Genomic DNA, 15,359 nt, shown 5'->3' on the forward strand with positions numbered 1-15,359 from the left:
GGAAATTATTCACTCTAATAATAATATTAATTATTTCTTGACAGTTTTTTAAAAACTTCAGCTAGGCAAAACTCGATTTTTCAAAATATTTTCGATATGTATAAAAAATAAAAACGATTTTGCTTCATGTATTTCAGGGAACTTGTAATTAGTTCCTATCAAATTTTTGAGGTAATGAAACAAAATTATGGACAATCAAGATGACTCAAATGGTATATCTAAATTATTTATAAATTCAAAAAGTTAGAAAATATATTTTTCTCTAGAAAGCAATGTGAACTTATCTGTTTGAAATGAGTAATGCTCACTTTTAAAATGCAGAAAACATACACACATATGTTTGAGGTTACCTTCTTCTCCAGTTCTAGAACATTTTCCGATGGATCATTTCTTCAGGCCCACTTTTATTAACCACTTTAACAAAATCTTTTTTAAGCAAGGAAAATTCATGAAACCTAACATCTAGGTTTTTTCTAGCCTTGCTTGAACATCCGAAAACAGAGCAAAATCTTTTACTTTTGCTTTTCCTCGGACTGAATTTCGTACCTAGATCGTCTATTTCTGTATTATCGAACATTTTTTTTTAATTTGATGATTTAAATCGTAGCATTCGAAAAATAACTTTATATCTACTCTGAATATCACCGGAATAGCACAGTTTTTTAAAAACGACCCCGTTAATTTAATGCCAAACTTAGCCACCAGATGGCGCATCACTGTATTTCAGATCCCAATATGCTAAATGTATTATCTCTTACTCGGTAACGATCGCAGCTGAATTACTTGGTTCTATTTTTATTGGTGAATTATCAGATTCGAAAGAACAACCCTCATCGTTATCTGGTAGCTGCAACCTTTTGTATATTAGGTCATACTTTTCAGTTACATATTGCCTGTCAAATAATATTCAATATAAATTATAGAACATTATTTTTCATTTGATAAAGTTAATAAATTATTATACATACGAAGCTCGACTTCTAAAATTAATAAAAATTGATGGAAAAGATCGTCGTTGAAGCAACAGTCTCTGAGTTGTACTACCAGCAAAATAAAAACATTCTTCAGGAAAATGCAAATCACAGACATAGGAATATTTTTTCTGGAATTCTTTTTCTATACAGTTTCCGAATTTGTCTTTTATAGCTGAAAGCCATTTGTCTTGCATGTCCTGATTTGCAGGAATCCTTAAGAATTTATTAAATAATAAAGTAAATAAATTTTCTTTAACCTAACCTTAAAATATTAATGTGAATCAAATTTAAACTCACTTTCGGTAACCAAGAATGATACATCCTGGATCGTCAGATTGGATTCTACAATTAGGAATAATACACTTTTTCACCATTTTATATTTATATCAAAAATAATTACAATCATAGCATACAAATCGAAGCGTATTATTTACATAAATGCGCAAGTGTAGCTAGAGTTCTCAGCCGATTATATCCACCTCATCTCTGATATTACTTTGAGAACGGTAACGAGAATGAGAATATTACCGAGAATATAACCGAGAAATAAATTCTCTGGGAATTTATAAGAATCTCAGAATTTATTTTATTTAATAGAAAATTGAAATTTTTCGTTAACTTTTCGGTTGAAAATTCAACTTTTTTCCCTGGCGAACCGAAGGAACCGAATGGAGCCTCTACAAAGTACCCGTAAAGACCCCATTGGGTCCCCGTTCAGTTCCTTTTTAAAAAACTCGAAAAAACAGCAAAATCAACTTTTAAATTGTTGAAATTCGAATTCTACGTAAAAATTCCGTATAGAATGTCACGGAATAATTGCAATAGTTTTTTCTTGCCACGGTAAAAAGTTTTAAATATATAAAACGTATAACGCTTATTGACTGCTCCACTTAAAACGCATCGCCTGTAAGTAGCAATCAACAGGCGTTATACGTATTATTTTTTTAAAACTTTTTACCGTTGCAAAAAAAAACTATTGCGATTATTCCGTGACCTTCTATAGGGAATTTTAACGTAAAATCCGAACTTAAAAAGTTTAATAGTTGATTTTGCTGTTTTTCGAGTTCTTAAAAAGTAACCGAATGGGGACCCAATGGGGTCTTTACGGGTACTTTGTAGAGGCTCTATTCGGTTCCTTGGGTCCGCTAGGGTTTTTGAAAATTTGTCTTTTTTTTTAAGTTTACCTGTGTTAGCAGAAATTAAATCTTTTTTTGTAAAAAAATGCAACTGTTTGTTTAGAAATTAAGCTATTATACTATTTACTTGAAAACTTAACTATTTCATAGAAAATTTGCTTTTTGTTAAAAATTTATATTTTGGTGTTGAAAAATGAACTGAAATATATTCTGGATGAAAGTTCACTTATAACAACAATTTTTTTCTTATTATTATTACAAATTTATCTGTTTTAGTACAAAATTGATATTTTTTAAATAAAAATGCATCTATGTGGTAGAGAATTTAACAATGTTGTTAAAAAGTCATCCTTTTTGGTTAGAAATTCGTCTTTTTGGATTGAAAATTTAATTTTTCTAGTAGAAAAATATTTCTTGTTAAGAAAATTCATAGTTTGATCGTAAAAAATTAACTAAACTCTTTTACAACAGAAAATCAACTATTTTTTTGAAAGTTTATCTTGTTGATTTAAAATGTCGTCTGTTATAGAAGAAATTTTATTTTTTGTATAAAAATGCAGCTTTTGGGTTTAAAATCGTTCGGCCTGATAATTTAACTAATTTGTTTTCAAACATTTGGTTGAATCGCTTTGTTAAGAAATCCCTTTTTTTTTAAAAGATTTATATTTTAAGTTGAAAAGTTATCTCTTCGTTTTAAAGTTTAATTATCTTGTTGAAAATTAATCGTTTTTAAATGAAAATTAAGCTACTTCGGTTAAAGTTAGAGTACATTGTGAAATTTTTCTTTATGGAAGGCTCATGTCTGGTTGAAAATTTAACTGTTTCGTGAAAAATACTTATTTTTTGTTGTTTAAAATTAATTTTTTTAAAAGAAAATGGAACTTTTTCATTTCTTAAAATTGATATTTTTTAGTTAAATATTCGCGATTTTTTTCATAAAAATACATCAGTTTCGTGGAAAATGAATTTTTTGTTGATCTCTCATTTTTTTAAATTGAATTTTTGTATAGAAAATTTATATACTGGTTTGAATGTTCAGTAATTTAGATAAACTTTTATTTATTTTTTAAGTGAAAAATCTTTATGTGTTGGAAATTCGTCTTTTTGGTTTTAAAATTCTTTTCTTTTGTTGTGTAAATTTCATTCTTTTTTATTAAAATATAAACTATTTCACTATGTCTGAGCCAGAAAATAATTTATATTCAACCGCTGATATTACCTGAACAATAAAAATATTATCAAAAATCTCAAATTCTCTCAAATTCTTTTAAATTATCCTAAATTCTGCCATATTCTCGTTTGTATAAACTGAACTTAAAATCTCGGTATTTATTATTATTATTATTATAGAGCAAAATTGAATGGGCTAATCACGTTTCTGCGCAAGAGATAGCTTATCCCCCAGTATTTCTTTCTCTCTCACTCCGAATCGCCAAACCGGCCACAACTTTTTTACCTCACTAACGAACCTATAATAAGTTCCAAGAACTAAGAAAATGTCATTAGTTAAAAAAAGATGGAGATATCTGCGTCTCTTTTTAACCAACGGTATTTTTTTAGTTCTTGGAACTTATTATAGGTTCGCTAGCGAGGTGCCGCTTCTGTAGAGTTAGAAAATTACCGGTAACAAATATTTGGAGAAGGTAACGGAGAATGTTACCGTATGTTACTGAGAATTATGTTTATTTTTTAAGCTAAATAACGTGTATACTCAATGCACTTCAACTTAAATAGCCATAAACATTAGGAATTAAAATTATTTTTTAATTTTATATACAATATACTTCATATTTTTTAGAATAGAATTTTATTTATCGAATACAAAATGTTCTTTCTAACATGATCAAATTTTAGTTTCGAACAAGTTTTAAGTAAATTTTTACACTCCTTAACAATTATCATTTTTCGTATAGGAAAAACTAAGTACCGATGATACTGAGCTAAAGATAAATAGTTAAAGTAAAACAGTAAGTATTACATAAATCTTATTCCTGTGACTTATCGGTTATAATCTATAAAAGTTCGTTGATCAGTCTCGGAGAATTATTACTGTTATTAAACTTATTCAGTCTGATAGCCGTTCCTAAATATCCTTACTATCTAGTTTTTGGAGTGAACAAAAATAAGCAGCTAAAATTCTTATAAGAATCTAATAAGTTATGTAGGAAAGACTCATGCATATTAAATATCGTTGTTTAAATTTATAACTATTCTCTGTTGCTCAGTCATTACCTTACTCATTTTTATAAATATTCATAAATAATATTCTTTTTGACCTGTCGCTTGAAAAAAATGTAGAAAAAAAACTTCAAAAACCTTTCCACATCATAACACGAAATGTAATAAAATTCTGCGTATAATAAATCCAAATTTTAAATTATAAATGAAATTTTCCATTTATTTTATTTTTCATTTTTATACGGCCATATAAGGCCGGACACTTGAATCTAAGACTCGCGAGTTGTGTTTTATAAAACATAGATTTTCGATCGTAAATTGTTATTAGGATTAAAAAATAATTGAATTAGAAACTTGACAGAGACGAGATTAATCATTGTGATAAAAAAAATGTTTTCCTTCTTTAAACTCATAATTCTAACGTCTTTTCATTAAAATCGAATTATTTTCAAACCGTCACTCCAAAATCTTATTTTAGGATTAAGAAATAACTATTTATGTGTTTATATTGATACTATTCCAAATCAGCGCGCCAACAGTAACCAATCAGGTTGCCGGCGCGACGCAAGGGCAGTTCGAAAAGTGCCCAAAATTGAGGGCACTGCGCAAACGCAAATTTGAAGTTGCTATGTCTAGCGTTCTAGTGACTAAAATCTGCTAGAATACTAGAAATAAAAAATTGTCAAACAGCGAAGCAAGTGTCTTGTAATTTTATTATATTCGTGACGTTAAATAAACAATTATCTAATAAAATAAAAATATGGGGAAAGGTCGGAAATATAAACCGAAAAAGAACTTCGCAGAGAAAAGGCGTGAAAAGAAAAAGGTATTTTCATATGAAAATTGATTGAAACCGGTTGGTATTGAGGTTATGTTTGTTTGGACCATACTGATAAACTCAATATATATTTTGTTTCCACGTTTAAAACTTAATATAAAGACTTCTTAAATATTCAGAAATGAATCATTAAAAATATTTTATTCGTTAATAACTTTCCTATTTTGTGGTGTACTTATTTTATAATCTGAAGTTACCTAACCTCCACCACATTCTGCATGGCAACTAAAACAAATCTTATTAAGTATTAGAATTTATATTAAATCATAGAAACGGACAATTTTATTAATTTATTAAGAATTCAACAATATTTTTAACGATAAATAAGTGCATCTTTTTGCATAAAAATTCAACTGTTTTGTTGAAAATTCGTCTTTTTGGATTGAAAATTCATATTTTTGGGTTGATAATTCAACTTCTTTGTTGAAAATTCGTCTTTTTAGTGAATTGAACTATTTTGCGTTGCAAATTATTTTTTTGTTATCATATAAACTTATATATTTTGCTAAAAATTAAACTACTTAGTTAAAAGTGTAACTACTTTGGTTACCATTATTTTTTTTTGTTGATAATTCATCATTTGAATAAAAACCCTTTTTTCGTTGTTGAAAATGGAACTGTTTTGCTGAACAATCGTTGTTTTGGTAAAAAAAATTAATGTTTATGTTTTAAAATTCATCTTTTTGGTCGAAAATTCAAATATTTAGTTCAAAATTGATTTATTTTATTGAAAACTCATCGTTGCAGATAAAACTTAAAATTATTCTGTATGGTTGAAATTTTTTTTACTTTTGTTAAAGAATCCTCATTTTAGATAGAAAATTAATTTTTTTGTTTAAAAATTTAAATTCTTTTATTGAAAATTCACGTACGTTGTTAGAAATTCGTGCGTTTTGGTAGTAGATTAATCTTATTGATTAATAAATTTAACTTTGCTGGTTGAAAATTCAACTATTCGGCCAAATATCAAATTCCTTGTCAAACATGCATATTTTCGGTCGAAAAATTCAACTGTTTTGCAAAAATTCTTTTTTTTTTTGCATAAAAACTCCACTTTTTGAATACAATATTTTTTTATTGACTGAGAAATGTTTTTTAACTGAAAATTAGTCTTTTGAGTTTAAAAATTTATCTGTTTCGTCGAAGTTTCATCTTTTTGGACCAAAAATGACACTGATTGGTTGAAAGCTAATCTTTTTTGATCGAGGATTTTCAAATATTTTGTTGAAAATTGATCTTTTTTAGTTGTAAAAGTTTGTATTGTGTTTTTTTTTCTTGTTAAAAATGAATTTTTCAACTTAAGACATAACTTCCATTTTTTGTTTGAAATTGATCTTTTGCTTCAAAATTTATTCATTTCATTAAAAATGTATCATTATAGTTGAAAATTAATTTAATTAATTACAAATTTAACTATTAAGTGTTTACTTGAAAATTTATCTTCTTTAATTGAAAATTCTTCTTTTGTGGTACAATATTAATCTTTTTGGTGAAAAAATAATTTTTTTGGTTCAAAATTCATTTCTTTGGTTAAACATTAAAATATTTTGTTAAAAATTCATTTTTATGATTTAAAAGCAATTTTTTAAATGTAAATATAACTGTTCTATTTTTTGTTGCAAAGGTCATTTATAGGATGAAAATTAATTTCTTTTTTAAACATTTTTGTTGTTTTTAAAGATTCCTCATTTAAGTTAAAAATTAATTTATTTGGTTAAAAATTTATATATCTTATTAAAAATTCATTCATTTATTTTTTTTTTTTAATTAATCTTACTTGTTGGAAACTTATCTTTCTGATTGAAAATTCATCTCATTAGTTAAAAATTGATCTTTTTGGTTGAAAATTAGTTTTTTATTATGTAGAATTAATTTTTTTAACTGAGAAAGTATAACTGTTCCGTTTGTTGTTAAAAATAGATAATATTTTATAGGAATTTAATCTTTTTGGTTCAAAATTATACTATTTCGTTGAACATTTACTTTTATTTTATTGAAAATTAAGAGTTTTACTGAAAATTTAATTCTCGTTTTCGTTGATAATTTATTTGTTTTGGGTGAAAATTCAACTATTTGTTTAAAATCCGTCTTTTGGTAGAAGAACACTCTTATTAGTTTAAACCTCATATTTTTAATTAAAAATAATGTTCTGTGATTGAAAATTGAACTAATTTGTTAAAAATTCATTTGCTTTTTGGTTGGGAATTTATTTTCCTAACTGAAAATTTAAGTATTTTATTTTTGATAGAAACTTTATATTTTTAGTTGGAAATTCATGTTTTGGTTGAAAATTAAATTTTTGTAGTTAAGATTCATCATTTTAGTTAAAAATTCACTTTAACTAATCCATTTTTGTCGATTTTTTTTTTTGACTGAAATGCAATCTTTATCGTTAAATTTTTTTTTAAAGTTAACTATTCTATTTTTGTTAAGAATTCATTTCTTTGATTGAAAAAACTATTTAGTTGAAAATTCGTTTTATTTATTTACTTTTTTAATATACAAAATTGCTTGAAAATGTATATTTTTAGTTGAAAAAAAATTCTAAAAACTCGTTTTTTGTTGTTAAAATTCGTTTCTTTTATGGTTGAAATTTTATTTTGCTAACTGAAAATTTAACTCTTTTATTTTTGGTCAAAAATTTATCTTTTTAGTTAAAAATTCATTTATTTGGTTAAAAATTAAATTTTTTTTTCGTTCAAGATATTTCATTATAGTTAAACATTCGCTTTAACTATTCCATTTTTTGTGAAAAATTTACTTTTCTGGTTAGAAATGTTGTAATCTTTTTCGTTAAAAAATATTCTGTCGGGGTTTGAAATTTAACTATTTTGCTGAGAATTCGTTTTTTAAAATTAATTGTTAGTAAAAATTTAATTTTTCTATTTTTGGTTAAAAAGTAATTTTTTTGTATATAAAAAAACTATTTTGTTGCATTTTTGTTTTAATTGATATTTTTTAGATGAAAAGTCATGTACTTTATTGAAAATGAATCTTTTGGTAAAAATTAATTTTCTGGGCTAAAAATTCAATTAGCTATTTGGTTAAAAATTCATATTTTTGGTTATAAATTCATCACTGTTATTAATAATTAATTTCTTTGGCTGAAAATTCGTTTCTTTTTGTTAAAAATTATTTTTTTGAACTGAAGATGTAACTTCCATTTCTACTTGAATACTATTTTTTTTTAAATTTACTTTTCTAATTGCAAATTGAACTATTCTAATTTTTTTGGGTAAATTTATCTTTTTTTTATTCGAAGATTTATATAATTAATTGAAACTGTATCTTTTTTTGATAGAAAATTCATATTTTTAATTTGAAATTGAATTATTTTGTTAAAAGTCCATTTTATTTTTGAAAATTAATTATTTTAACTGAAAATTTAATTCTTATATTTTTGGTAAAAAAAAATTTTTTCACAAAAAAGTATTTTATTACATTTGTGTGTTTTGTTATTTATTTTGGTTAAAAATCGATCTTTTTATATGCAAATTCATCTACTTTGTTGAAAATGAGTCTTTTGGTAGTAAATCAATTTTTTCGGCTGAAAATTCAATGCACTATTTGGTTAAAATTTCATATTTTTGGTTGAAAATATATCATTTTAGTTGAAAATTCACTGTAACTATTCCATAGTTTGTTGGTAAATTTACCCTTTTTGTTAGAAATGTAATCTTTTACGTTAAAAAATGTTCTCTCGTAGTAAATTTAACTGTTCTATTTTTGTTCGAAATCTGATTATTTTGTTGCGAATTAATTTTTTTTTAACATTGTTTTCAATAAAAATGTAATTCTTCTATTTTTGGTTTTAAAAAAATCATATTTTGGGATAAAAAACTATTTTGTTGAAAATTTGTTGTTTTTTGGTTGAAAGTTGATATTTTTTAGGTGGAAATTCATGTACTTTGTTGAAAAAAAGTCTCTTGGTAGAAAATTAATTTTTTGGGCTGAAAATGCAATTAACTTATTGTTTAAAAATTCATATTTTCGGTTGAAGATTCATCATCTTAGTTATAAATTAATTTCTTAGGTTCTAAATTTATCTTTTTGATTTGAAACCTCAACTAAAAAGTGTTATATTGTAGCAACCCTGAATAAGGCATGCACTGTTTAATGCAAATAATATGTTTTTTATTAATTTGACTTCTTTTACCATCTAAATTAAGCGCCCTTTCAAAATTTGAATTAGATTTGAAGTGATATATTTTCCCGCGAAATTTAAATAATGTAATTATAATTAATAAAGATAGAAAATACGATTTTTCAAATTCTACCTCAAAATGCTTATAAATGCTCAATAAATTCTGAAGGCACATCTGGTCAAAAAAGTTTGTTTATTAATATTCTGTCGTTTCGGCTATCACTGCGTACCTTTTTCAGATAATCTAAATAAACAATATATAAATAACGATCGTTTCTTATATGTAATTACATAAAAATTTGTTTTTAAAAAAAGTAAGAGAAATAAAAATACCTGTGCTTATTTTCTCGTAAAAAACAGGAATATTCAATTTTGGGGGTCAAAGATCTGTCAATAGTTAAGAGTCAATTTTTAAAAATAATACTGATGACAAAATGTACAAAAAACGTATCATATAAAAGCCTCATAAAAATTGAAGAGGCTTTTTTTGACAAAACTTCATCTTAATTGATTGAAAAAACAAAGTCGAAAGTTACGTGAATTTTAACTTGGTTTTGTTTATTTTATAATAATTTGATATATTTTGTTGACACTCATCATTTCTATATGTAAGTTAGACGAAATATTGTGATATCTGTTTATAAAAATGGATTCTATTATGCGTCTTTTATATGTATTTTTTTCTCTAGCAAGTGTTTTAATATTGTTAAAACCAAAATCAAAATCATGGTTCAAGTTCCAACAATGCAGTAATCCAACAGGTAATATCGAACAATGTAATAATAATGAACAACAAAGTTCAGGGTGGCCGCTGGACCGAGCTTTTTTTGAGACCGGGAAAAACCGGGAAATGACAGTGAATTTTTTTTACCGGGAAATTTACAAATTTGTAGAACAAAACTCTGTCCACGTCCGATTTTAACAGTTTTAAATAATAAGTGGAATTGTTATGTTTTTAAATTATGCTATTATTTAGCTTACAAAGCGTAATTCAAAATTTCTTACATTAAAAATTTTCCATTAAAAATTTTTATTTCTAAGCTTACTTTTTAATTTAAAGAATTTTAAAACGCTTTCTCAAAGACTTGAACAAATAAAAAATAAAAGCCTTTAATGTTGTAAATTTTGGATAAAAAACAGTTTCATTTAATAAATAAATACATTTTTTAAATTTATCTGTACTATAAGTAATAAAAAGTGAACAAAAACGATTTGACAAAATGATTTTAAACGAGTTCAAAATTTAAGAATTTTCAGATTTTAACGTTGAAACTTAAAAGTTTTCAATATGAAAGTCTTAGTCATTAAACAAATGTGAATGTGTGACTGAAAGTTTATAAACTATTTTCAATTTAAGAATAACTTCATAATAATGCTTAATTTGTAAGTGAAATTTTAAAATTTTGATGTATATTTTACAAATGAACATTTGTGGAAAAAATTTGAGTAATTTTAAGAGATATTTAGGATTTAAAAAAAAAAAATATCATGCAAATTTTAGAAAGTTGTCTTAAAATCTTCTAGAATATTTTTTGAAAATTTTGTTTAAATATTTGAAAAAATGTTTAAATATTCTCTTAAAATAATTTTTCAAAATCAAAAGCTATTTTTAATTTTCCTAGGAATTTTAAGAAATGTTTTTATTATTTTGAATCCTTTCACAATTCTTGAAAAGAATCTATTTTTTGTTGTTGTTTAAAATCAGCGAAAACCTACATTTTGTTTTATATTAGGCTATAATTTCAAGTTTTACCTTAAGTTTGAATCTTTTCCAAACTTCTACATATCTCTTAAAATTACTTAAATTTCGCCTACAAATAATAAATGTTCAATTGTTATTTATACATCCAAATTGTAAAGAAATTTTCTAAAATTTGCAGAATAGTTTGGGCATCCTTGAAAAGCTTTGAAATTTTATTTCAAAATCTTGAGAAATCTAAAAGTGGTTTTAAATTTGTCCAAATTCAAAATAATTTTAGAAATTTTTTCGGAACTTTTAAATATATTTAAAAATGAATTGAATGTTTTCTATAACTTTTAGAAAATTCTGCAAATTTAAAAGAAAATTAAAATTGAATTTATAAATAACAATATAACACTCATTATTTGTAAAATATTGGGTAATTTAAGAAATATTTAAAAATTTTAAAAAGATTCGAATCAAATTTAGAACTTGAAATCATTTCAAATACCTACAGCTGAATAAAAAATAAAATGTAGATTTTTGTAGATTTCAAACAAAAAATTTAAAAAAATTTTTAAGAATTGTGAGACTTCAAAAGAATAAAAAAATTTCTTAAGATTCTTACGAAAATTGAAAATGATTTTTCACTTTAAGAAATTATTATAACAGAAAGTTTAAGAAGATTTTAAGAGATTTCAAAAATTATGAAAGAAGGACTTGGAAGATTTTAAGGATTTTTTTTTAATTTGTAGGATTTTCAAAAATTGTAAGAAAATTTCAATTAATTTTAAAAGATATTTAGAAGTTCTGAAAAAAACGTTAACAGACTTCGTTTAAATTACTTGAAATACTTTCAAGTTTTTAATTAATTTTGAATCTTTTCAATACTTCTAAATATCTCTTAAAATTACTCAAATTTCGCCTACAAATAATAAATGTTCAATGGTTATTTTTACATCCAAATTGTAAAGAAATTTTCTCAAATTTGCAGGATTTTATGACAATCATCGAAAAAATTCAATTAATTTTGACAGATATATAGAAGTTCTGAAAAAAATTTTAATTTAAAACCAATTTAAAAAAACTTCTAGATTTCTCAAAATTTAGAAAGAAAATTTGGAAGCTTATCAAGGATGTTTAAACTATTTAATAAGAAAATGATAGAATTTATATTTTCAGAAGTATTCAGTTAAATTTTTTTCAATTTTTCAATATTTGATGTTTTTAGCTTATAATTTCTTAAAATTATATAATTTTGAAACATTTAATGTTCATTGATTGATTTTTTAATTCAGAGCATTGAAAATGTCAAAAACTTTTAAATTTCAATTTTAAATTTCAAAATTTAACATTTACACCTTGAGTGCTTTTATTTAAAGCTCAGTTTTTATTACGTCAAGTGGAAAATTTTGTAACTTTAGTGTTCCATTTTTTAAATTTGATTGCCCGTGAAAAATGACGGCGAACCGGGAAATGACCGGGAATTTATTTCATCGATTAAAACGGCCACCCTGAATGTTGGAACTGAAACCATTATTTTGATTTTGATTTTCACAATATTAAAATTCTTGTTAGAAGAAAAAATACATATAAAAGACGCATAATAGAATCCATTTTTATAAACAAATATCACAATATTGCGATTAACTTACAGACAGAAATGATGAATGTCAACAAAATATATCAAATTATTATAAAATAAACAAAACAAAGTCAAAATTCCAGTCACTTTGGATTTTCTTTTTTCAATCAATTAAGATGTAATTTTGTCAAAAAAAGCCTCTTCAATTTTTATTAGGCTTTTATATGATACGTTTTTTATATATTTTTATTTGTCATCAGTATTATTTTTAAAAATTGACTCTTAACTATTGACAGATCTTTGACCCCAAAATTGAATATTCCTGTTTTTTACAAGAAAATAAGCACAGCTATTTTTATTTCTCTCACTTTTTCTTAAAACAAATTTGTTTGTAATTACGTGTAAGAAACGATCGTAATTTATTAATTATATTTTATTTAACAAACTGTTATTCCAGAATAAAGATGAATGGGATAAACGGCCCCAGAGGTGCTATGCCGACATCATTAGAGAGAACAAAGATTTCGACAATTATTATCAAACGCAAAAAATAGTCCCGGAGGGAGAATGGGATGCGTTTATCAACACAATGAGGGAAAATCTTCCCGTTGCGTTCAGAATTACAGGCTCAAAAGCAGAGGCCAAAGCTCTACTCGAAATCATTAAGGGCGATTTTTTCGACGAGATTTTAAACCTGAAATTGGAGGATGGTCAAGAGGAAGTTGAAAAGGTTGAGAAAATGAAGCCACATTGTCTACCTTTTTATCCTGAGGGTTTGGCTTGGCAATTGCAACTCACGAGGAAAGATATTCGAAGGTCGGAAGCTTATTTCAGGTTACACAATTTCCTAATTGCTGAAACAAGTAGTGGAAGTATCAGTAGACAAGAAGTAGTCAGTATGATTCCGCCAATTGTACTCGACGTCAAACCATGGCACAAGGTTAATATTATTTATCATTTATTTTTTATAATTTAACTTAAACAAAAAAATGAATTTAAAAATAAATAAAAATTTGCATTCCTCTTTACAGTGATGGATAAGTTAGTTTTTAAAATGGGGTGTCTACTCAACGGGACAACCTGGAAGTGTTTGCGAATTTTGATATACCTAGAAAAACCTGGAAATATCAGAAATTTAAAAAAATTGTGATATTAGATTAAATAACAATGAATTTTCAGTCGTGAAAGTCCTTTTTTTTTGGTTGGAAATTATTGTTTTTTAACTGAGTATTAAAGTATTCTATTATTGGTTGAAAATTGATTCTTTTTGATTGAAAATTATTCTTCTCGGTAAAAAATTCATCTGTTTCCTTTAAAATTTAACAGTTTATTTCATTTATTTTTCTCGTTTGATTGAAGAATCTTTCTTAGTTGTAAATTTCGCTCTTATTCAAAATTCATCCTTTTTGATTGTATTAAACTGTTTTTGCTTAAAAATAAAAACTTTTTTTAGTTTAAATTTCAACTAGTACATTTTTTGTTGCATGATTTTAATTAAAAATTCATTTCTTTAATTGAAAATTTTACTATTTTCTTGAACATTCATTGTTTTTGTTGTTGAAAATTATTATTTTTTTACTGAAAATTTAACTATTCCAGTTGAAACTTGTATTATTTTATTGAAAAATCTTTTTTTTTTAGTTGACAATTACCTTTCTTAACTTAAAATTTAACAATTCCAATTGTATATTCCACCGTTTTGGTTTAAAACACATCTTTTTGTTTGAACATTAACTTTTTAACTGAAAATTCAATTAATTTTCCATTGAAATTTTTTTTCAGGTGAAAATTAATTTCTTTTGTTGAAAATTCATCTTTTTTGTTAAAAAATTAACTTGCTGAGTTAAAAATGCATCGATGTGATTGATAATTGAACTTTTTTGATTAAAATTTAATTTTTTTGTTGCAAATTCGTCTTTTTTGATTGAATTTAACTGTTTCTGCTTAAAAATTAAAACTTTTTTTTAAGTTTAAATTTCAACTAGTACATTTTTCATTGCATGATTTTAATTAAAAATTCATCTCTTTAATTGGAATTTTAACTATTTTCTTGAAAATTCGTAGTTTTTGTTGTTGAAAATTATTTGTTTTGACTGAAAATTTAACTATTCCAGTTGAAACTTATAATATTTTGTTGAAAAGTCTTTTTTTTCGGCAATTAATTTTCGTAACTGAAAATTTTGCTATTCAAGTCAAAACTTGTATTATTTTATTGAAAGTTTGTTGCAAATCACTTTTCTCAACTGAAAATTTAACAATTCCAATTGGATATTCCATCGTTTTGGTTTAAAACACATCTTTTTGTTTGTACATTAACTTTTTAACTGAAAATTTTATTAATAAATTTTCTGTTGAAAGTTTTTTTTAAGTTGAAAATTGATTTCTTTCGTTGATAATTCGTCTTTTTTGTTAAAAATTAATTTGCTGAGTTAAAAACGCATCGATGTGATTGAGAATTAAACTGTTTTGGTTAAAATTTAATTATTTTTGTTGCAAATTCGTCTTATTCGTTGAATTCGTATGTTTTTTTAAAAATAAAACCTTTTTTAGTTTAAATATCAACTAGTACATTTTTCGTTGAGAATTAATTTTTTAAAATGAAAATTCAAGTACTTGTTGAAAGTTAAACTCTGCTGTTAAAAATTTAATTTTTGAGTTAAAGATGCATGATTTTAATTGAAAATTCACCTCTTTAATTGCAAATTTAACTATTTTGTTGAAAATTCGTTGTTTTTGTTGTTGAAAATTATTATTTTTTTTTACTGAAAATTTAACTAATATAGTTGAAACCTGTATTATTTTGTCGGAAAGTATTTTTTTCGG

General features: G+C 24.5%; 2 protein-coding genes across 4 annotated transcripts in view; one reads left to right on the plus strand and one right to left on the minus strand.

Annotated features, from left to right (window-relative positions):
- LOC117178845 overlaps window positions 1–1,455 on the minus strand; it is a 2,802-nt gene extending 1,347 nt beyond the window's left edge. Inside the window, exons 1-4 of one of the 3 annotated variants that reach the window (XM_033370349.1) lie at window positions 1,409–1,455; window positions 1,272–1,316; window positions 969–1,187; window positions 759–893 (exon numbers count right to left, since the gene is read on the minus strand). In XM_033370349.1, coding sequence (XP_033226240.1) covers window positions 759–893; window positions 969–1,168 — 335 coding nt within the window. In that variant the 5' untranslated portion in view covers window positions 1,169–1,187; window positions 1,272–1,316; window positions 1,409–1,455. Of the gene's footprint in view, window positions 1–758; window positions 894–968; window positions 1,188–1,271 lie in introns of all 3 variants that reach the window. The other 2 variants (XM_033370348.1, XM_033370350.1) reach the window with 2 other exon arrangements.
- A 3,515-nt stretch (window positions 1,456–4,970) lies between these two features.
- LOC117178821 (tRNA (cytosine(34)-C(5))-methyltransferase) overlaps window positions 4,971–15,359 on the plus strand; it is a 42,059-nt gene continuing 31,670 nt past the window's right edge. The window contains exons 1-2 of the mRNA XM_033370315.1: window positions 4,971–5,114; window positions 12,994–13,476. Coding sequence (XP_033226206.1) covers window positions 5,049–5,114; window positions 12,994–13,476 — 549 coding nt within the window. The 5' untranslated portion in view covers window positions 4,971–5,048. The remainder of the gene's footprint in view (window positions 5,115–12,993; window positions 13,477–15,359) is intronic.

This window comes from Belonocnema kinseyi, chromosome 8, assembly GCF_010883055.1.
Source record: "Belonocnema kinseyi isolate 2016_QV_RU_SX_M_011 chromosome 8, B_treatae_v1, whole genome shotgun sequence".
NCBI lineage: Eukaryota > Metazoa > Arthropoda > Insecta > Hymenoptera > Cynipidae > Belonocnema > Belonocnema kinseyi.